The sequence below is a fragment of the Protopterus annectens genome, chromosome 4.part0 (assembly GCF_019279795.1).
Source record: "Protopterus annectens isolate FY-2018-M chromosome 4.part0, PAN1.0, whole genome shotgun sequence".
NCBI lineage: Eukaryota > Metazoa > Chordata > Ceratodontiformes > Protopteridae > Protopterus > Protopterus annectens.
The window spans coordinates 1,802,399,956-1,802,423,590 of NC_056733.1; the positions used below are offsets into that span (position 1 = coordinate 1,802,399,956).

Consider the following 23,635-nt stretch of genomic DNA (forward strand, 5'->3'; position numbering starts at 1 on the left):
AAGCAAACAAAGGTGGCACTGTTGTTATAATGGATAAAACTAAATATTTTGAAAGTATGTAAATTTTTTATCTGATCTTAATGTTTTTAATTTAGTTAATAACAAAGATGTGAGTGATTGTATTACAAGGATTAATATGGCAATATTTAATTTGCAGGCAATGAATGACATAAATGTTGATTTATTTTTTTTACTGTTCCTGCTCCAAAGATTCCTATACTATATGGACTGCCTAGGGTCCATAAATGTTTAGATAATCCCCCAATGACATATATTATCTCAGGACGGGGATGGATAATGGAACTATTGTCTTTGCAAAAATAAATTGTCAGAATATTTCAGATATGTTAAAAGTTATATAAAATACACTGCTGGTTTTTAGATATGTTTGACTTATTTGTTCTGTCAGAATGAGAATACAGGTTTTTGGATGGTAGTGTTGGACATCCAATCATTGTTCACTGTAATACCCCAATAAATATGGTCTGGATGCTATAAGGGAATTATTAAGTAAATATGGTCAAATTAGTGGTAGATATGTTGAAACTTTATGTGAGTTGCTAGAGCTAGTATTAGAAAATACTTATTTTGTATTTGATAATAAAATTTATCATTAAATATCAGGTGTAGCAATGGGCATGCCCGTTGCTAACACATACGCTAACCTAGTACTAGATAAATGGGAAAGTGAGTTTGTTTATAATGGACCTATGTGTTATTCAAAAAATATGAGTTGTTTTAAATGTTTGTTGGTGACATCTTTTTTATATGGCACTGCATGAAGCTTGAATTAGATTTTTTTTTTGGAATATCTGAATGCAAGCACTAATTTTTGGAAATTTACCATGACCAGTTCTACAAGTTGTATTAATTTTCTTGATGTCTCTATTATTTATAATGGTATTAACTTAGAGACCACAGTGTTTAAAAAGCCAGTGCATAAAAATAAGTTTTTAAACTGCAACAGCAAGCATGCTCCACATGTATTTAAGGGCATAACTAGAGGACAATTTATGAGAATGAGTAGGTTAAATACATCAACAGATAGATGCCAACAACAAATTAATGAATTGAAAAATGATTTTATTGTGAGGGGTTACAATGAGTAAAATCTGGATAGGGAAATTGACGAAATTATACAATTAAGGACATCTAGTGCTAAACCTTATTTTGGAGCAACAAACACAGATGAATCCATTGAAGTGGAATGGTCCACAAAAAAGGAAGAGAAATTGTGGTATGTTACAACTTTTAATACAAATACTAGTGATATAAGGAGACGTATAAATAATAATTGGTGTATCCTAAGATCCCTACCTGAATTGCACTCCATAATAGATAAAGCCCCTAGTTTCTCATATCAAAATTCCCTAGTTTGAAACAGAAATTGTGCTTTAAAGATATGTGTGTGGTGTTAGATAAATAAATTACTAATAGGAATGGTACTACTCCATGATATAATTGCTGCTACTGTGATGCTATTAGTAAAGGTGGTTCTTTTATTCATCCAGTTACTAAAAAAGAATATAGATTTGGATGTTTTGCAACATGTAATACAGCACACACAGTTTATCTTGCAACTTCTTAAGTCATGTACAGCTTTCTATGTGTGTAAATCCACTAGAAGACATAAAGATAGAATCACTGAACACAGGTCAGACATAAGAAGGAACGTTAGCACAAATTCACTAGCTTATCATACTAATGAATATGGAAACGCCCATATTTTTACTTTTAGGATTATAGATAAACTTTTTCAAAATTTAAGAAGGGGTGATATTAATAACAAACTGGAAATTAAGGATAAGAATGGATTTTAAGAATGAATGCTGATACACTACCTGGGATAAACCAAACAGTGTCTTTGAAATCTGTGTTGAAATTTAAATAAATATGCCTGCATTAATATTGTTTTCACTTTAAGGTTTTAATTGTTCATCAATTGATTAATTTGTAGGCTGTGTGTGTATATGAGTGGACTGTTATTTTCTGTTGTTATACACTTATGAAGGGTTATTTGAACCTGAAAGTTTTGTTTTTTGTATTAAGCAGTTTGTCTTAGTAGCATTGTAAAGTTCTGTTTACAGTGTTACAATTTTGGTGGCAGCAGCAGTTTGTTCTTTGTTCTAAGGATTTCTCAAATACATCTGCACTGCAATACTTTGTAAGACAAAAGCCATTCAAAGCACTAAGGAACTCAACATTTAGTACATTATTAGGCTCTGTTAGCATCACAATATATTAAGTAAAGTGACCCACACATTTGCAACCTTTTAATGATTCAGATTCAGCTAAACTGCTGAAACTGCAAAAAAGACTTAGCAACAGTGTGGTTTAATGAGCATGTACTATTGAAAATGAAGCTTTAGTAAAGTTTTTGAAGTAAAGAAAGGAAAACACTTTAATGAGAGTTTGACAAAAACAGTAAGATGAAATCTTACTTTTTGCTCAGGAAAAAAATTATTAAAAGCATTGATTCCTAGGTCTAAAAATAGAGAGAGAGAAAGATTGATTGATGACTGCTGGGAGAAGGCTTATTGTGTCCTTTTCTGACTGTTAGCTTAAAACTTGTTTTCTTTGCCTATATTTAAGTTTTGTGCCAGTTAGCAGTGCTCTGTATATACACAAAAGCCTAGAAGCTCTGTTTTTCTCTTAAACAGCTGTCAGTGAAACCCTTCCAAGCTTTTCTGCAACACTAAGAGCAACTCATTTGCAGTGTTGCCTTACTGATCAACCTTAGCCTACACAAACTATAGGTCTATTTTGTAGTCTCGGCACTACCATTACAGTCCTGTCAAATTAACCCATTCCATCCCCTAATAAAACCTACAGTAAGAGCCTGCTCTCATTGATGGGCAGTTTCCCTTCATCTCTCTGGCCAGCCCAATAGACATGGGCAAATCGAGGCAATGCAGCAATTGTCTCATGTATACTGACAACCACCTACTCCTGAAACAAATACGTTATGTGAAATATGTCATTATACTGTGAAATTGGAGGCAAGACTCTCATAAGTACAAATCAAATAATAAACAGGTTGTCAGCACACACATACTTCCCAAACTAAATAAGGACACAATGCATAAACCCGCATATGCGAAGGTACTCACTACTAACTTACCAAAAGATCAGAGGCCTTCCAAACAGAACCCACTTACACATATGACAATGCAAAAAACAACCATGACACATAATAACACACACACCAGTGTCTCAACAAATAAGCCCATAAGGCATAACACAACAAAACCTAATGTATTTGTCATAGGTGACTCCATTGTGAGACACATGGATGTTGCTCTCACCAGGCTGGATAAGGAGCAGGTTACAGTTAGCTGCCTCGGGTGCCAGGATCTGTCAAGTCATTCAAGCACTCAAGTCACTCAACCACAAGAACCAGCATAATCTCCATCATAATCCATGTGGGGGTGAATGACTTGAGAGGTACATCACTGGACTATATGAAAAGTGACATGACTGAGCTCTCAGATTATGTGTCACAGGCAGGTATAAGCCTGGCCCTAAGCAGGATTTTACGTTCTCCAAGGATATGCCACAATGCAAACAAATAATGACTGACTTTAACAATTGGCTTAGCATCTGGTGTCAGACCAAGGGTATCCGATATGTGTCAGCCTGGGAAGATATGGTCAACAGGCCATATTGCTTTGCCAGAGATGGCCTGCTCCTATCTCTTCTAGGATTTTGACAGTGGCAAAGGCATTAACGTTCCCTATTGTGCCTTTTTAAGCAGAGTTAAAATAGCCAACCTCCCAACATAACAAAATCCTCTCTAGATAAACTCAAGGTACTGCTGCTTAATGGAAAGGGTCTAAACAAGAAAGTGCACTCCCTGGAATCACTCTTCACTTTGGAAGAGGCTGACATTTGTGCAGTCACCAAAACATGGTTCAAAGGCACTGAATGCACCACAGCTGTGCAGGGCTATAGTGTCTTCCATATGTTCAGACCACAAACTGAGCAGGAAAGAACCAAAGAAGGAGGAATATCCCTCTTCATTAAGGATAAGTACACCTTAAAACTGGTCAAACAGTATGACTCTCTTGATCTACTTCTATGTCCAATTAACTATAGGCAAAGTCTCTTACTACATCATAGCTAGATATAGGTCCACCAACATGAAACAGGAAAAGCATATTTTAGTCACTTGCCATACAGCCTAAAACCTTACTCATGAGTAATTTTAATTACCCTACCATCGACTGGGAACCATACACAACCACAAACATGTTGGCTCACAGATTCTTGGACTTTGTCAATGTAAATGCTCTGGTACAGCAAGTCAGCACACAAGAGGGTCAAAAATCTTGGATGTAGTACTCACTAACATGGAAAGCCCATGCCCTGGAAAAGCAATCAAGGAGCCTCAATCCTCACCACTAACACCAGGGAGGGGCATCTCATATAGGAGGAAAGGATAACAAATACACACAGTAAAGTGCAATTTCCCTTAAGAGCACACAGAGATCACAGTCAGTCCAGGGCTGGTCACTCCATTGCTCTCCAGGTCCCCAGTAAGACTCCCCACTGGCATAGCTATAGGGTCCAGATCTTAGCCAGCTGGGCAAACTAAAATCTCCAGCACCCTCTCTGTCCAACCAGTGCTTTGTGTCCCTGCCCAAGTAGCTGACACACACACACACACTTTGAGATAAGAGTTTATACAACCACACAGACACTTCTGGGGAAGGCTGGCACAGGTTCTCCAGCTGTGCCCTGTTTACCCAGACTATACAGTAAAAATCACTGCTTCCATCCAGCTAATATTTATCAGCTACTCAAAGGCCCTTAAAAGGGTGTCCAATTATTACTATGCAATATTATTATCCAATTGGTAGTATAACTAAACAGTCAAGGCTTATTAGAGTGACTTGGTACAGTAATCACTATAAATATGCAATGCACTCTAGAGCTTAAATTACCTCTACACAAAACAGCCACAGATGAAAGGTTTAAAAATATTTAATAATAAATATTAAAAACACAAGACAATACTTTTTACTACACAGTGCTAGTCAACAGTTCAGAGTTCATGGGGAAATACGTAAAATAATTCACAGAAAAACACTTAGAAATATCTAGAAACTGAAAAGATTAGACTAACAGAAAACAGAAATCTAAGATAAACTTACTTATAGAGCAAGACAGTGCTGGTCAGTTGGATGGTCAAGACTGTTTTGAAAATCATATTCCTGGTTCCCATTACATCATTATTCACACTTCTCTGGGTTCCCAGGCTAACAGAAACTACATTTACATTCTTAACATCTCCTTGTGTTATCTTGCATCTGGTCAGGAAGCAGAGCAATAAAAATGCATTTGCATGTTTAAAGCTAGCAATTTAACTCTCGGTTAAGACAATAGAAAGAATGTCTTCATCTAGACAGGCTGGAGCCGACTTTAGATCAAAGGGTCACAACATGTTTTACATGGTCAGCAGAGAGCACTGTTGTTTCATTTTTTTTCAGCACCACATCTAACAGCAGTTTTTTTTCCATTTAAGACAACAAGCCTGTGTCTTGCATTAATATCTACAAATGATAGAATTATCTATAAAATTCTATCTGGTTAGGCTGGCAGCCTTCACATTTCTCCCCCCTGGAGAACTCAAACTAGCTTTTCAAGTAACAATTGAGAAATGCTGCTTGGGAGGGTTAGGTCTATCTGAGTATACCTTACCCCATTCCCTGTCATGATAGCCCATCTGCACAGACATTGCTAATTTCACTGCGGTGCTGCACTGACATATATGCTTGCAAACCTGGGCTCCATCTTAGCAACTTGGCATTTTGCTGGCTGGCTCTGGTTAACCAGGTTAGGGGGTTGTGATCTGTCATAACAGTGAATTTCCTTCCATAAGATAAGGCTGGAGTTTCTGCAGTGCCCACACTATGGCTAGACATTCCTTTTCTACAGCTGCATAGCATTCCTCCCTGGGTTGGAGCCTACGACTGAGATAAACCACTGGATACTCTTCTCCCTCTGAAGAAATCTGGCTAAATACAGTCCCCACCCTGTGGTGTGAAGCATCTACCTGCACAACAAATTATTTGCTGTAATCTGGACTGGCTAACACAGGGGGTCCTTCCAAAACTTCTTTAAGCATCTGGAATGCCTGCTCACATGCTGGGGTCCACGCCACCTTATCTGGTCTATTTTTCCTTGTCAGGTCTGTGAGGGGAGCAGCTATGGTACTATAACTGGGGATGAACTTTTTGTAGTATCCTTCAGTCCCTAAAAATGCCTTCACCTGCTTTTTGTAACAGGTGCAGGCCATGTCTGAATGGCTTCCACTTTGGCAGGTTCTGGTCTTATCTTACCACTCCCCACTCTATGTCCTAGGTAGGAGACCTCTGCCATACCCACCTGACATTTGCTTGGCTTAATGGTCAGCAACTCAAAGGGTAAAAAACCTGTGGATTCCTGGGAAACATCTCTGTAAGCAAACAACAGATGGGGCAAATATTTGTCCCACTCCCTCTTAAACTGATCTGCCAATGCCTGTAGCATGGACTTGATTGTAGAGTTTAACCTCTCAACAAGACAATTAGTCTGGGGATGGTAGGGGGTGGTTTTCATGTGCTTCACACCACAGAACTTCCGCAGACAAGCCAGCAGGTCTGACATGAAATTGGCACCTCTGTCTTGTCAGTATTTCTTTTGGGAAACCTACCCAGCTGAAAATCTCTAACAAAGCATTTGCCACCTTCTCTGCCTCAATGGAGGACAAAGCCACCACCTCAGGGTATTGTGTAGCATAATCCACTACCACTAGGATATACTTTTTCCCTGTGGAACTTGGGGTAATCAGATAACCCACAATATCCATAGCTACCCTCTGAAATAGCTCCTCAATCACAGGCAAAAGCATCAAAGGAGCTCTCACCTTGTCTTCTGTCTTGCCTACCTTTTGGCACTGCTCATAGGTCCGGCAGTACCCTGTTACATCTCTGGAAATTCGAGGCCAATAGAAGTTTTGCATAATACGACTCTTTGCACGTTTTATGCCCATATGACCTGCAAGGGGAATATCGTGGGCTATGGCTAGAAGCCCCAGACGGTAGGCTCTAGGCACTACCAAGGAGGAAGTTACTATCAGCTGCCTGTCGGGTGCCAGGATCCACCACATAAAGCACACACTCAGGTCACTCCACAACAAGTACAAATATAACTCTGTCATTGTCCATGTTGGTGTGAATGACCTGAGACATACCTCCCTGGACTACATGAAAAAAGACATTGAGGAGCTTTCCGATTTGTAGCCCAGGCAGGTATGACCTTAGCCCGGAGTAGTATCCTGCCATCACCCAGAATTATACCACACTACAAGGACAACATGATTGACTTCAACAATTGGCTAAGCTCCTGGTGTCATTCTAAGGGGATCCAGTATCTGTCTGCCTGGGATGACATGATCGACAGACCATGATGCTTTGCCAGAGATGGCCTGCACCTGTCGCCCTTGGGATTCTGGATACTGGCTAAAGCTCTTGCCACCCCTATAGTGCATTTTTTAGGCAAGGTTGAAATGACAAATTCACCACCATAACAGGTACAAGCAAGAAAAATCTGAGGGTAATGCGACTCAATGCTAGAAGTCTAAACAAAATGCACTAACTCGAGGCACTCCTTAAAATGGAGAACATCGACATCTATGCAGTGACAGAGACCTGGTTCAAGGCTCCAGAGAGCACCCCTGCATTACCAGAATATAATTCATACCACACCTTTCGGCCACCTAACCTGGACTGAAACACTAAAGACGGAGGCGTGTCCATATTCATTAAGGATATCCACACCTCCAGGCTAGTTGCTCAGCATAATGCATCCGAGATTATCCATGTGCAACTAACTCTGGGCAAGACCCCAATCCAAATTATAGCTTGTTACAGATCACCCACCATACCCCAGCATTCCCACTCCTAATTCATTTCTTGATACATTGGAAAATATTAGGGTATAACCTAATACCCTAATAATGGGCGATTTCAACTACCCCACCATTAACTGGGAAAACTACTCATGTACCAACTCTTTTGCTCAACATTTTCTGGAATTCCTAAATTCCGAAGCCATAGATCAACGTATCTACACCCCCACAAGGGGCAGCAATATCCTAGACCTGGTCATTACCAACATGGGCAACCGGTGTTCCACACCAGAGGTCAGTTCCTCGTTGGTCAGATCTGACCACAAGCTAATCACCTAGATATCCACATCCTGCCCCCCCCCCCCATTAGGGAAACTGCCGTAAAAAAATTTCTCCAAAACTAACTTCAAGCTTCTTAAGATAGAAGTGGCAAACTTCATGACATGCATGCAGATGGACAAGAGAGGTATGACTGCTCAATCCTACACAAATGCACTTTATAAGCACTTACACGAGTGCATAGACCATGCAATCCCTAACAGAACCAAGATGCTATCCTCCCAAAATGGAAGCCAATCTGGTGGTCCCCCTGCTATAAACAAACTCTACAGCAGAAGAAAGAAACTGTTGCAAAAAAGAGTAAAATCCCATAATTGGAGGAACTCCCTGGTCAGCCTCAGTAAGAAGATGAGATTCCTTATAAAATCCTCCAAAGCTAGTTACGAAAACAAATTCACCACTGATTCTAAAGACAACCACAAAGCATTCTATAACTATGTCAAGAATCTCAATGGCAACACTCAGATCTGCTCTGAGTTACAACACAATGGCACTAAATATACAGAACCAACTGATATTGCCAACATCCTGGAAGATAGTTTCAGTGCTAACTTTACCCCCCTCTCCCCCCTAAAAGGCCCATCTCTATACCGGAAGAATGCAAAGTTCCTGTAATCATGGCTGCACAGGTAAAAAACACACTCTCCAAAGCCAAGAACACAGCATCCATGGGACCTGATAACATCCCTGGCTGCATTCTACACGAACTACAGAACGAACTGGCACCCCACCCAAGTACCATGTTCAATAATAGCCTTACCTCAGGCTTTGTGCCCACTGAATGTTGCACAGCAATGGTCATCCCACTCCACAAAGGGGGAGCCACCATGGACCCCAGGAACTACCGCCCCATTAGCCTGACGAGCCTGGTCTACAAGGCTATGGAACGTATCATCATGGAACTTACAAACAATGACATTGGTAATCTCCAAACTCTGGAACCCACCCAGTTTGGGTTTGTAAAAGGCATATCATGTCTCCTAAACTTGATAGACATCTTTAAAGCGGTCACCAAAGCTGTAGATGAGGGTAAGGTGGTTCACACAGCCTATCTAGATCTCGCCAAGTCTTTTGACACCATCCCCCACTCTGGAATTATACATAAACTCACTAAACTAGGTATAAATCTTTATGTCACAAGATGGGTTGCCAACTGGCTCACTGACAGAACCCACACTGTGAAAGTAGCAGAATCCAAATCTAACTTCAGACCAGTGACAAGTGGAGTACCACAGAGTTCCTTCCTAGGTCCTCTCCTGTTTGGTATCTACTTCTTTGAAGTACTGGCTAACACAGAAGGTCTTTGGCTAACGAAGTTTGCAGATGACTGCAAACTCGGAGCCATAATCAAAACTCCTAATGATGTGGGCATCCTACAAAAGGTTCTCACTGAGACAGATGCCTGGTGTCAAAACCATGGCCTCAAGCTCAATGCCAAAAAGTGCACTGTCATCCCTTTTGGTAAAAACTCTGTACCCATGAACTACCATACAGACGGTAGTCTACTTAACACCGAATGTGTGATAAGAGAACTTGGGACACAGGTGGGCAGTAATCTGTCCTTTGATAATCACATTGCCACAGTAGTCAGGAAATCCTTCTACGTGGCAAACTTCATCACAAAAGGTTTCTCATCCAGGAAAAAAAGAGGTCATTGTTCCCCTCTACTCATCACTCATTACACCCATTATAGCATACAGCGCCCCTTTTGGTATGTACCTCACAAGACATCTATAATAACTGGAAAGGCCACAGAAATACCTCACAAAGAGGATTACTGGCCTCAAATAGATGCCCTATGCAGACCATCTAAAAAAACTCCAGATTTACTCCATCGCATGTCGCCTACTCAGAGGTGATTTCTGCCTAACATACAAAGCTATGTCAAACCCAGAGCTGTTGGACATGCTCCAGTTAAAGAAATCCCAATCCCTCTGAGCTACACGCTCTAGGTACCTAAACCTTGTCACAACAATGAACAGAACATGCTGGAGGGATAGATTCCTGTCCCAGAGACTTCCCATACTCTGAAACAAACTACCTATCTATATCAAACAAAGTTACTCATTAGCACTCTTCAACAAAAATCTTGATGATTGGATGGGAGACAGGAAATTCACCCAGGGGATCACTTCTGTGGCTCTGCTTGACAGGGGAACAGGAAAATAATTCTCTTGGATGGCGAAAGCCAGGGTACCTTTTTGGCTAGGCTTATATAGGCCCAAGGGCCAATAGCCTAGTACCTACCTATGAATTGCTGTACTCTCTCACCTTATATCCTTCCCTCAGGGGTCCTCTCTCTGTATAGTAACCCTTTGTCCCTGTATACAGATTCTCCCTTTCCTTGAAAATTAGGTGCCTCCCTAGGTACCTGCCTCAGGCCTTGCAATGTGGGGTCTGAGAGCTGAGCCTGTCTGAACTCTCTCCTTGTAACCCTTCCCAGCTCCCCTTCCACAGGAAATCTGGCATCCTTTGACAGTGGTGCCTCACTGTCAGCCTGGGTACTACTACTCACCTCTACCTTTGCAGTCACTCTGTCCAAGGGGAACATCAGTACCCATAAGCAGCTGTGGCTCACTTTCAGTGTCACTGCTACAGATGTAGCTCCCTCCCTGAAGTAACCACCTCAGCAGTCCTGGCTGCATGTATGCAGTCTGTCTGGATCTCCCCCAGGCTACCAGACCTACATGCTTGTCTCCCAGCCTGACCACGTGTAACTGCATAAGCATATGGTACTGCCTCATCCAAATCCTTCCCATTCAGAACATCTGCAGGATGGTAATTCAGTACCCCTGTTCTCTCAAGACAACCTACTATTGGCATTTTGTCTTTCCCACTTACTGGCTCCCTCAGCATTTGTTCCCCACCTTGCCTCCGTGGACACCTGTATGCCACATGGCCCCACTGGTTGCATTCAAAATATTTAACCCTCACTCCTGGACATGTACCTGGACTAGTAGCTTCCCCTGCTACTGAAATGTTCTGTTGGGACAGTCTGTGCTGCCCACCATGGGTTCCTTTATACCCATGAGCAGTACTGGGGTCCTTTTCTTGTGCAGGACTGCCCTGCTTGCCAGTATAGGTCTCCCTTCTGCCCCAACTCATCTGAAGTAGCACATTGTCTACCAGCTAACCAGATCCTGATGTCCTTAGGCAAAGTGCTAAGGGCTTGTTCCCTCACCAAAAGGTCTGCCAGCCCTTCAAAAGTGGTGACCTGACATCCACTCACCCACCTATGGAAATAAGTGCTCCGTTCAGCAACATATTCACAAACACACTTTCATCTGCCTTGTGTCTATGCTCACAAAACTTTTTCTTATACGTTTCAGGTGTTAGCTTAAACAATTCTAACAAATGCTTTTCAAATGCAGTATAATCAAAGCATGCAACGCCAGACATTTTAGACAACACAGTTACAGCTTTACCATGGAGTAAGGGGGTCAGGAACTGTACCCAGAGCCTTTGGTCAACACCATACTGTCTGCATACCCTCTCAAACATATGAATGAAACTATCAAATATATCCCCCTCTTTAAACTGTGGAAGAAATTTACTGACCTGTTGTGTTTCTGGGGTCCAGTTACTCACTTCCCCATTACCTCCATGACTCTGGTGAAGAGTCAGCATCTCCTTCTCATGCTGCTTCTGCCTCTCCTTTTCCTCAGCTTCCAGGCATAGCAGTTTCTCATTCTCATCAGCCTGTAGACTCCTCAGTCTCTCAGTTGCTTCTATCTTCAAACACCTGGCCTCCAACTTAAGTCTCTTTAGCTCCAGATGGATTTTTAAGTCCTCTGCAGAAAGGATGAGCTGTCCATTCTCCAAGGGTATTATATCTCCACTGCCAGTCTGATTGTCCTCCTGGTTGCTGTTTTCGGATGCAGCTGTAACCAAGACTGCAATCAGGTCTGCCTTAGTCAGGTTTCCATGCACCAGTCCCCTAGCCTGGCACATCTCCGCCAGCTGGCTCCTTGTCAGCTTTCCATACTCCTCTGCTGACATGCTGCCTGCTCACCCTGACTAACTAAGCTAACAAAAGAAATAAAACAATTCTGATCTGAACTCTGAGCATTCACTGCATGGCTGATTTAGAGTACAAAACCCTTCAAAGCTCACTGTACCCAAGCTACAGGAATTCACTCTACCCATACCACTACAAGCCAATTAGTATTTGCCAACCAATTAATATATGGTGTGGATATCCCACCACTGCCAAACAACTAATATGTGACACCCGTACCCTGGCCCAGCAATCAAGGAGCCTCAATCCTCACCACAAACACCAGGGAGGGGCATCTCATATAGGAGGAAAGGATAACAAATGCACACAGTAAAGTGCAACTTCCCTTACGAGCACCCAGAGATCTCAGTCTGGGCCTGGTCACACCTTTGCTCTCCGTGTCCCCAGTAAGACTCCCCACTGGCATAGCTATAGGGTCCAGATCACAGCCAGATATGCAAGCTAAAATCTCTAGCACCCTCTCTGTCCAACCAGTGCTATGTATCCCTGCCCAAGTAGCTGACACACACACACTTTGAGATAAGAGTTTATACAACCACACAGATGCTTCTGGGGAAGGCTGGCACAGGTTCTCCAGCTGTGCCCCTTTTACCCCGACTATATGGTAGAAATCACTGCCACCACCCAGCTAATATTTATCAGCTACTCACAGGCCCTTAAAAGGGTGTCCAAATATTACTATGCAATATTATTATCCATTTGGTAGTATAACTAAACAGTCAAGGCTTATTAGAGTGACTTGGTATAGTAATCACTATAAATATGCAATGTACTCTAGAGCTTAAATTATCTCTACACAAAACAGCCACAGTTGAAAGGTTTAAAAATATTTAATAATAAATACTAAAAACACAAGACAATACTTCTTACTACACAGTGCTAGTCAAGAGTTCAGAGATCACAGAGAAATACTTAAAATAATTCAGTAGTACAGTTCTGACATCACAGAAAAAACACTTAGTCTAATCTTTCTAGTTTCTAGCTATTTCTAAGAGAAAACACAAATCTAAGATAAACTTATGTATGGAGCAAGACCGTGCTGGTCAGTTGGATGGTCAAGACAAAAATGCATAATTCTCTCAGATTCTCTCTGTTCTTAAAATCACATTCCTCATTCCCATTACATCATTATTCACACCTAGGCTAACAGAAACTACATTTACATTCTTAACATCTCCTTATGTTATCTTGCAGCTGGTCAATAAGCAGGGCAATAAAAATACATTTGCATGTTTATAGCTAGCAATTTAACTCTTGGTTAAAACAATAGAAAGAATGTTTTTATCTAGACAGGCAGGAGCCGACTTCAGATCAAAGGGTCACAACATGCTTTACATGGTCAGCAGAGAGCACTGTTGTTTAATTTTTTTCAGTTCCACATCTAACAGCAGTTTTTTTTTCCATTTAAGACAACAAGCCTGTGTTGTACATTAATATTCACATATGATAGAATTAACTATAAAATTCTATCTGGCTAGGCTGGCAGCCTTCACACTCTCCACCATGTGATGTCCTCCTGGTCAGATCGGACTATAAATCAGTCTTGTTCGATGTAATTATAAGACCAAATACCCCATCAAGCTCAAAACCGCTTAAGAATTTTTCAAAGACAAATTACCTCCTACTTAAGTGATGGTGTAAGAAGTTTCAAAGTCCCCTCCAATGCCGATAACACAGACTCTTATGCAGAGGTGTACACCAATACCCGGAATAACCACTTACGCAGTTGTACAGAATCAGGTGCACCTGAAGGGATTAAAACCAGGTCTTGCCGAAAAAAAACAAGCCATTCTGGTAGTCCCCTAGTATAAACTGACTATACAGAAAGAGCCAGAAACTAATATCCACAAACAAGAGGGAGCTGGCAGAAGAAGAAATACCTCTCTAGCTTAACAAAACAAATTAGAGATCTTGGCAAGTGCTCCAAAGCTAATTACAAAGAAGAAATATCCTCCATAGCTAAGGATAATCACAAGGTAATTTTTGAGTGCATCCAAAATCTAAAATGGAGTACCCAGCTATGCACTGAACTGGTTGTGGATGGCACTACCCATACTCAACTGGAGATAATACCCAACCTACTAGATGACAGATTTGGAGCAAACTTCACTCACCTGTCCCCTCCAGTCATGCCTCAAAGTATACCTGCCACCATTCTTCAGCCTATTATCTCATGACAGCAGGTGATTTCAACACTCACCAAGGCCAAAAACAAGGCATCAACAGGACCAGACAACATCCCAGGTTGCCTTTTAAGCAAATTAAAACATGACGTAGCAGACCCATTTGGATCCCTGTTTAACCACAGTCTTAAAACTGACTATGTTCTGCTAAAGGGAGGACAGTGACAGCAATCCCTCTGTACAAAGATTCATAGGTTCATAGGTAGGTACTAGGCTATTGGCCCTAGGGCCTATATAAGCCTAGCCAAAGGTACCCTGGCTTTTGCCACCCAAGAAAATTATTTTCCTGTGCCACTGTCGAGCAGAGCCACAGAAGTGATCCCCGGGGTGAATCCCCAGGGTGAATTTCCTATCTCCCATCCAATCATCAAGATTTTTCTTGAACAGTGCTAATGAGGAGCTTTGTTTGATATAGATAGGTAGTTTGTTCCAGAGTATGGGAAGTCTCTGGGACAGGAATATATCCCTCCAGCATGTTCTGTTTATTGTGATGATGAGGTTTAGGTCCCTAGAGCATGTAGCTCGTAGGGACTGGGATTTCCTTAAGTGGAGCATGTCTAAAAGCTCTGGGTTTGACATAGCTTTGTGTATTAGGCAGAGATCGCCTCTGAGTAGGCGATATTCAATGGAGTAAAGCTGCAGTTTTTTTGAGACGGTCGGCATAGGGCATCTCTTTGCGGCCGGTAATCCTCTTTGTGAGGTATTTCTGTGGCCTTTCCAGTTGTTGTAGCTGTCTTGTGAGGTACATACCAAAAGGGGCATTGTACTCTATAATGGGGTCTAATGAGTGACGAGTAGAGGGGAACAATGACCTCTTTTTTCCTGGATGAGAAACCTTTTGTGATGAGGTGTGCCACATAGAAGGATTTACTGACTACTGCGGCGATGTGAATATCAAAGGAGAGACTACTGTCCACCTGTGTCCCAAGGTCTCTTATCACACTTTCAGTGTTAAGTAGACTACCACCTATGTGGTAGTTCATGGGTACTGAGTCTTTACCAAAAGGAATGTCAATGCACTTTTTGGCATTGAGCTTGAGGCCATGGCTTTGACACCAGGCATCTGTCTCAGCAAGTCCCTTTTGTAGGATGTCCACATCTTTTGGAGTTTTGATTATGGCTCCTAATTTGCAGTCATCGGCGAACGTCGTTAGCCAAAGACCTTCTGTGTTGGCCTGTACTTCAGAGAAGTAGATACAAAATAGGAGAGGACCCAGGACTGAACCCTGTGGTACTCCACTTTTCACTGGTCTGAATCTGGATTTGGAGTCTGCTACTTTCACAGTGTGGGTTCTGTCAGTGAGCCAGTTGGCAACCCATCTTGTGACATAGGGATTTATACCTAGTTTAGTGAGTTTGTCTATAATTCCAGAGTGGGGGATGGTGTCAAAAGTCTTGGCGAGATCTAGATAGGCTGTGTGTACCACCTGATCCTCATCTACAGCTTTGGTGACTGCTTCAAAGAAGTCTATCAGGTTTAGGAGACATGATCTGCCTTTTACAAACCCGAGCTGGGTGGGGTCCTGAGTTTGGAGATTACCAATGTCATTGTTTATAAGTTCCATGGTGATACGCTCCACAGCCTTGCAGACTAGTCTCGTTAGGCTAATGGGGCAGTAGTTTCCAGGGTATGTGGTGGCTCCCCCTTTGTGGAGTGGGATAACTGTCACTGTGTGCCATTCAGTGGGCACATAGCCTGAGGTAAGGCTATGATTGAACATGATACTTAGGTGGGGAACTTAAGAGGTGACTTAAGAGGAACCATCAACTGACCCAGGGAATTATAGGTCCATAAGCTTGACTAGCCTCATCCACAAGGACATGAAAAAAATCATTAAGGACATTAGTGACAAGGACATAGGTAATCTCCAAACTCTGGACTTAACCCAGACGGATTTGTTAAAGGTAGATCATGCTTGTTAAACATGGTTGACTTCTTCAAGAAAGTCACCCTGGCCTTGGCGAGGGAAAGAGAATGCATACCATCTATCTTGACCTAGCCAAGGCATTTGACACAATCTACTACTCAGATATTATAGAGAAACTCTGCCAATTGACAATTAACCCCTACATTACCAGATGGGTAACCAACTGTCTCATCAACAGGACTCATACTGTGAAAGTAGGTGACTTCACCTCTAGCAAAACACCAGTCATGTACCATAAGGTTCTGTGCTGGGTCCTTTACTGTTTGTAATTTAATTTATTTCTCAGAAGTCCTGGCAAACTTGGATGGCCTGTGGCTGACCAAGTTCGCTGATGATTGCAGATTGGGAGCAATCACTGAGTTCACTCAACAATGTTAATGTAGTGCAAACAGGACTAACACAGACAAATGATTGGTGCCAAAGCCACAAATTAAAGCTAAATGCAAAAAACATGCATTATTATTCCCTGATAATTACATTATAGACTGCACCGCTAAGAGTAGACCCAGTGGTATGTGATCTGGGTACTCAAGTTGACAGCAATCTGAACTCTGACCACCATGTATCCACAGTAGTAAGGAAATCCTTCTATGTGGCACATCTTATAAGTAAAGACATTGCATGTAGATCTAAGGATGTCATAATTCCATTATACTCAGCCCTCATCAGACCAATAATTGTGTACAATGCATGTATCTCACCAGACACCTGCAACAATTGGGGAGACCACAGAGGTTTTTCACCAAGAAATTACAGGGTACACAAAACAAGTCTTAATGGAAAGACTGAAAGCTATGTCACTGTATACTGTCTACTACAGGTTGCTATGGGGTGACCTGTGCCTGGCTTACAGGGTAGCCTCTGACCTGGCCCTGATGGAAATGACACACATTTGTAAATCAAACTGCATGAAGGTCATTTGCTCCAGAGACTTAACCTAGCCTGTGACATGAACAGGTCATGCTGGAGAGATAGATACATTTCCCAGAGACTGCCACTTCTTTGGAACAAGCTTCCATTTCATGTGAAACAGAGCCCCTTCCTGACCCTCTTCTAACACAACCTAGGTCACTGGATGGGTGAATGCAGATTCATTCCCGGGGTGGTGCCCATGTCCCTCCTGGACAGAGGAAGTCTGTATTATCTACCACAGACCCTTACCTCTGCAAACTTCACTCACCTGACCAACAACTGGGGCAACTCAGGATATATATATGGCTGGGCTTATAAGAGCTCTATGGCCATTAGCCTAGTAACCTTCTATGAACCTATGAGAGTAGCGTTTTCTCATTTTAGATTAGCAAACACTGCAGGAAATGGAATCCCTCTTAAGGAATTATTTGTGCTTCATAATAACTTCCACCAGTACGGCACACACCAGAAACTTTATTGCACAGAAACAGAGTAACATTATAAAACCACATATTGTATTTATATAAATATGTATATTTTTTTAAAATGTGTAGTTCTTGAAATTTTCTTCATAGTTTTGCTAGCTTTATTTTAACAAAGAAATATCATGATGATCCTCATTATCTAGATGGGAATGCATTTGTACTTGCCTTAAAATTCATTAAACCTTCAGCATGCACTGAGGAGAGCTCTTGTCATATGCTTGAAGTGCTTGGAGGCATGCACTTCATTACAGTGATGTGTTATGCTGCAATAATGAAACGAGGACCCATGCCGTGCCTTTGTGTTTTCTTAACATAACAGATGCAAAGTACAATATTTTCTGTCAGACTCGTAACCACTGCTGAGCACCTTTGCTATTGCAAACTCCATGATATAATCTATGCATTAAAGGTGACAGCAAAGAAGTCATGCACATGACCTCCAGTTCCACTGTTTATAAAACTAGCTTGGACAGATTTCTACGAAGTTGTGAAGCAGATAATTTCTCTTATAAATAATGACATCAGTGCTACTCATTCTGTATGTCCTAGCATCACCCAAAAAATTCATCATGTTGCTGTACCCAGAAGGTTTTTATTCAGTGGGTTCGATAAAAAATAAATAAATAAATACATAAATAAATAAAATAAATAAGCATATGATAATGTATTTCCCTTCAGCATACAGTTAAAACTGAACAAGCCTTAAAACGAAAACCAATCAAAACCTTAGTGGCTGAGCTAAAACTTACTCAAGGTCAACAACTAACTAAGTTGTTATTCATTTAATTCTGTACTGTATCCTACAGCAAATTATATAACATGCCATGACATTTTTGAAATAATGAAAATAATGCCCAGCACTGCATGTACAGTATGAAGCCATAATGCTTTTTTAGTTATATTTTCTGCTATAGTTATAATAAAAGACGGTTACTTTACAATGACCAATAAAAATCAAAATCAAAAACAAGTAACCTAAAAGCCAGTATCCAAGGATTTACCTCATAACGTGTGTTCTTTTACAATAAATGGCTTTATTTTATATATTTTTATGGGTGAATCCTTGGATATTGGCTTTTAGGTTACTTGTTTTTCATTTTTATATTTTTATTTTCTGCTACATTTTGGTCATTCTCTAACAACCTTTACAAAACATAAGCTCTAAATACAGCATCATAATATTAAATAATCTTTGTGATATATTTATAAAATTTTTCAAAGACTTGAACTGTAAGTAGAGCTAGGAAAACTGCTATTGAAGTAGATATAAAGTTACAAGACTGGGCATGGTGTTCAGACTGACAGTAACAATATGAAATAAGGTATTAAAAGAATAAAATAATTATATATAGTTATAAAAAAACCTGTAATCAACGTCATTTTGCTTTACTATGACTTAGTTGATAGCACTATATTATTATTTAAGGACTGTAATTTGAGGACACAGAACAAGATGAGTACATACAACTTACTTTAAGGTAAAGTACTTTTCGCTTATGTTTACACATCCCAGTGTACGAAGCAGTTTATCTGCATTCTGTAACACCATTAATTTACATGCCATTGCCAGTCTTAGTCATTGTAAGCACATGAACTTTACCTGCTGCAAAGCTCTCTGTATGTCAATCCCTTGTCCCCAAGGAACAGCTGGGTTTGCAAGACAGTCTCCAGCGGTACCTTTTCGCAAAATGTCCAGTCTCTGTTTTTTCATTCTCTGAAATGCTTCTGCGATAACTCGAACTCCATCATAGGTCAGTGCCGAAGTGTACTACACAGGGAAAGAAGCCAAAAGAATATGACTTGGTGAAATAGCTCAGCACGGACAATTAAAAGCTTTTTATCTGATGCTCTCTTCCCAAAGTCTCTGTCTACATCATGCCTCTGAATTTCATTAAAAATACATCACAAAAACACACTAACAAGATAGAGACCACCAGCCTTGTGTGATTAACCCAGTCAACAAAACATCTCTGCACATATACAAACACTGTAGCAAGAAAAAAGGAAAATAGAATAATTAAATACTGCATATTGTAATATGAAATTTTGGTGTGATTAGAAAATAAATATACTCTAAAGATCTACTCTGAAGTATTGCGATTGTCCCTGATTTCTTACTAAAGGCATAACTATGTGGTTCAGACAGACTGCGCCCTGACTGCAGCATGGGTGATCAAGGTTCAGTGGAACTGGATGAGTCAGGCAGAGGAGAGAAAGGAAGGACTGAAGGGGGAATTGTCTGCTTACCTATCCCTGGGGGGTGGGAGAGATTGTGCACACTTAGGTGCACTTAGGTGCACACTAGATTGTGCTATTTTCTTGGTGTAGATAGAAATCACCACTCATGCTATGTGGGAGGTCCAGGGATACTTGAACAAATATCCTTGCAATGGCAAGGGGGTGTCCTCTGTGAATAGCCCATTGCATGTCCTTCTCTAGTGCCAGTGCTGGATGCATTCGGGTTAGGACTGGGAGAAAAGCAAGGAAAAATCTTTGAACCACCTTTATTTTCTGTCTGGATGATGGTCACTCCTGGTCAATCTTTGCTCCTGTGTTAGGGAATGAATGGACTAAGTGACCAAGGAAGTGGATAATTATAGACAGTCAGTGCAGGCAGAGTGAAAAAAGAAAAGGCATGTATGCAGTTCTGCCAAGAGACTGCAATTTTTTTTCATAAAAGTTATTTTATGGTACCACAGTATAAATGTCTAGTATTATTATTCGTGGGACTCCTACAACATTAATGTATTTTAAGTAAAAAAGCTCTCTCGAAAGTGATATTTATTTATTTATTTTACATTTGTTTACCGGGATGGTCCAGCTGGATATATGTCCATTTTCAGCGAAGGCCCGGGGAGAAAAGCTCCAAGTTAGTAGATTACATTAGTAACATTTACAAATTAACATAGTTTACAGTCTTCAGTAAGGTTACAAACATTTATAGATATGTAAAGATATTTTATATATATATATATATATATATATATATATATATATATATATATATGTGTGTGTGTGTGTGTGTGTGTGTGTGTGTGTGTGTGTGTGTGTGTGTGTGTAAGATATTTAGTATTTAGATATGGTTTGTTCAACTCTTCAACTGACTAAATTATGAAATATCAAAACAGAATGACCAAACTGTATGTTACACTGAAACATAAAAGCCTAGAATCCCAAATGATTATTTGCTAACTAACAAATGTTTTAATGAAAATGAATAAAAAAACAGATGGTGAAAGGGGGTTGGTTCCCCCTTGTTAGCATTAGAAAAATTCTGTCTGCATCTCATGATCATGGTAGGGGCAACTTTGGAAAATAGGTCTGAGATATGGTGAAATCTAACAGTGATTCAGTAGGCTCTTGACTGTTCAGTTAAAGAATCTATAAGCATTGACCAGAACAGGAAACTGATCTTCAGGTACTGTTTATTTGTGAGCACCTGGTGGCCAGATATCTTACAAAGACTAGCTGGGCTGAGACAGAAAAAATGTATGATGCTGACATGTAAGCTCATCAGTGCAAGACGAATGGTGGGGAATCAAGTAAATTTCCGATCAGGGTGACCAGTAAGGTCAGGATGGATTAAGACAGATTAGACTATGGCAATGAAAACTGTCTCTTGGAATATGGAATATCATCATCTGCTGAGGAAAGAGCTGGATCTTTAGCATGAGTTTGAAAAGTATCACCTAGTCTTACTTCATCTTACGTTTGCCAATAGTACTGATTATGAAATCAGACATCTTCATAAGGGGTGGTTTCTATACTACTGTGGAGCTGGCCCTTAGTTAAGGCCCTGCAAAGGTGTGAGGATGTTTACGTGCCCCTTGATGTGCACTGTTGAATTTGAATTTGAACCAGTAAACAAAACAATCATCTGAACATGGCTGTTAGTTTCAGGAGGGAAAACTCTTATCTATAGTTATGCATCTGCACCTAATGGTCATTCATTGTTTTTAACCTTCTTACAGACAATGCGAGTAGATCACAGAAGGGTACTACCTATGTACTCTCTAGTACTCATGGAAGAAGATAACACTCTTATAGACTGAGAGATATCTGAAGCAACTGTGGGCCTGATCTCAACATGAGTGCTAATTTGCTTTTGGATGTCCATGCTACTCATGGATTGTCCATAACAAACAATTTATGAACACAAAGATGCTGATGAGTGCATCTGATTTATTTTATTTGTTTACCGGGATGGTCTGACTGGACAGCAGTCCATTTTCAGAAAAGGCTCGAGAAGAAAAACTCCAACAAAGTACATTTGTACTAATACAGGTCTAGTACAACAAAGAAATAGGTTACTATACACCTTATATATATATATATATATATATATATATATATATATATATATATATATATATTTACAGTCTAGCAGAGATCAGTAAAGCAATTTATGTACTAAGGCGATTAACTAAAAAAATATATATACATGAGAGATGAGATTAACACATAAATAAAGTATAAATATAGTACAGCATGTCTTAAATTTTCTTAAGCCTCTGCAGTACATTTAGTATGTCATCTGACAGAATACAATTTACAATAGCAAGGAAGACAAGGGGATATAGGTAAGGGACAAGGAGGTTACAGGAGTTATAGAGTGGAGAGAAATGTAGCTAGAGGTTATATCTGAGTGAGGAAAAGTTATCCAGGATTAGTACATGAGCAGAGCCAGGTATTGTACATGTTAGGTGATCTTTTAGTAGTTTCTTAAACTTTGTGGTGCTGGAGGTGGATCTAATATTGATGGGTAGGGAGTTCCAGATTTTGGCGATACTGTTTTGAGTATAGCGAGTCACCAGCATCATTGCCACTTTTACTGATGTTTACTAAGTTTTTGTTACTGGAGAGCAGGGTCCAGCTATTGGAATAGTGAGTAAGTAGGCCTTTGAGTGCAGGTGTTTTTTCAGGTTGGTTGAGTATTTGGTGGGCCATGAAGAGCTGGTTAAAAATTGATACCAGAACATCTTAAGACAAAAGTCAGTGACTGACTTTATAGTTATCACACCTGAGGACATAAATTGACACCCAGAGTAAGACGGATGTTGAACTATCAATTTACCATCTTGTAAAAGTGAATTGGCTCAGATGTTTGAGACAGTTGCTAAACAGACTTGGAAAACCCAAGCATACAGTAAATGTGCAAGGGAGTGTCTAGCCAATTATTCTGAGCATAATGTCTTCATCTCCTACATACACAGCTTCTTTCATGTACCTGGGGATGTTGTGGGGATATAGATTCTGAATGGACCCTGTTCAAAACCTCAATAATTGTCTGGGAGTCATCTCCACAAGATGGATAGTGCTTTTTATGGGTGTAGCCCTATAGTAACCAGTGATGGACAGCAAATGTGAGGAGAAGAGATTTCCTGACAAAGAAAAGGCCTTCCATACAATGCCAGCAGAAATGTGTCTGGATTTGACTGATAAGTATCCACAAGACAGAAAAGCAGTAAATGTATCTGTCATCAAATTGAATGTCATGGTACCCAAGAAGGTTGGGGAAACCATGGAGAATGACTTCCAGATTACTTCAAAAAGGTTCTGCGACACTATCAGACATCTAATTAAAGGATACTGTTCAGGCTGTTTTCTGCAAGGGAGGAGAGACACTAACTTTCACTGGGGACATTGTCAAGAAATGGAAGCAGCACTCTGTGAAACTCCTGAAGCTTGTCTGCATACCTTATGATGAAAAGACTGTGACAAAAACAGTTGGTAGAACTAGAACATTTCATCATGCATACGTGTATGCATGGATGAGATCTGGATAAAAATGAAGGGATAGGAAATTATACAGGGGACATAATACTAAATCTTTACATTTTGTATGGAAAGCTCTGCAATCATACATCTGGAAAACCTAT

General features: G+C 40.5%; 1 protein-coding gene across 4 annotated transcripts in view; it reads right to left on the reverse strand.

Moving 5' to 3' along the window:
* The window catches only part of GRIA1 (glutamate ionotropic receptor AMPA type subunit 1), a 2,520,544-nt gene that overhangs the window by 1,154,321 nt on the left and 1,342,588 nt on the right, over positions 1-23,635 (reverse strand). For all 4 annotated transcript variants that reach the window (XM_044069490.1, XM_044069489.1, XM_044069493.1 and 1 more), the window contains exon 7: positions 19,357-19,524. In XM_044069490.1, coding sequence (XP_043925425.1) covers positions 19,357-19,524 — 168 coding nt within the window. The remainder of the gene's footprint in view (positions 1-19,356; positions 19,525-23,635) is intronic.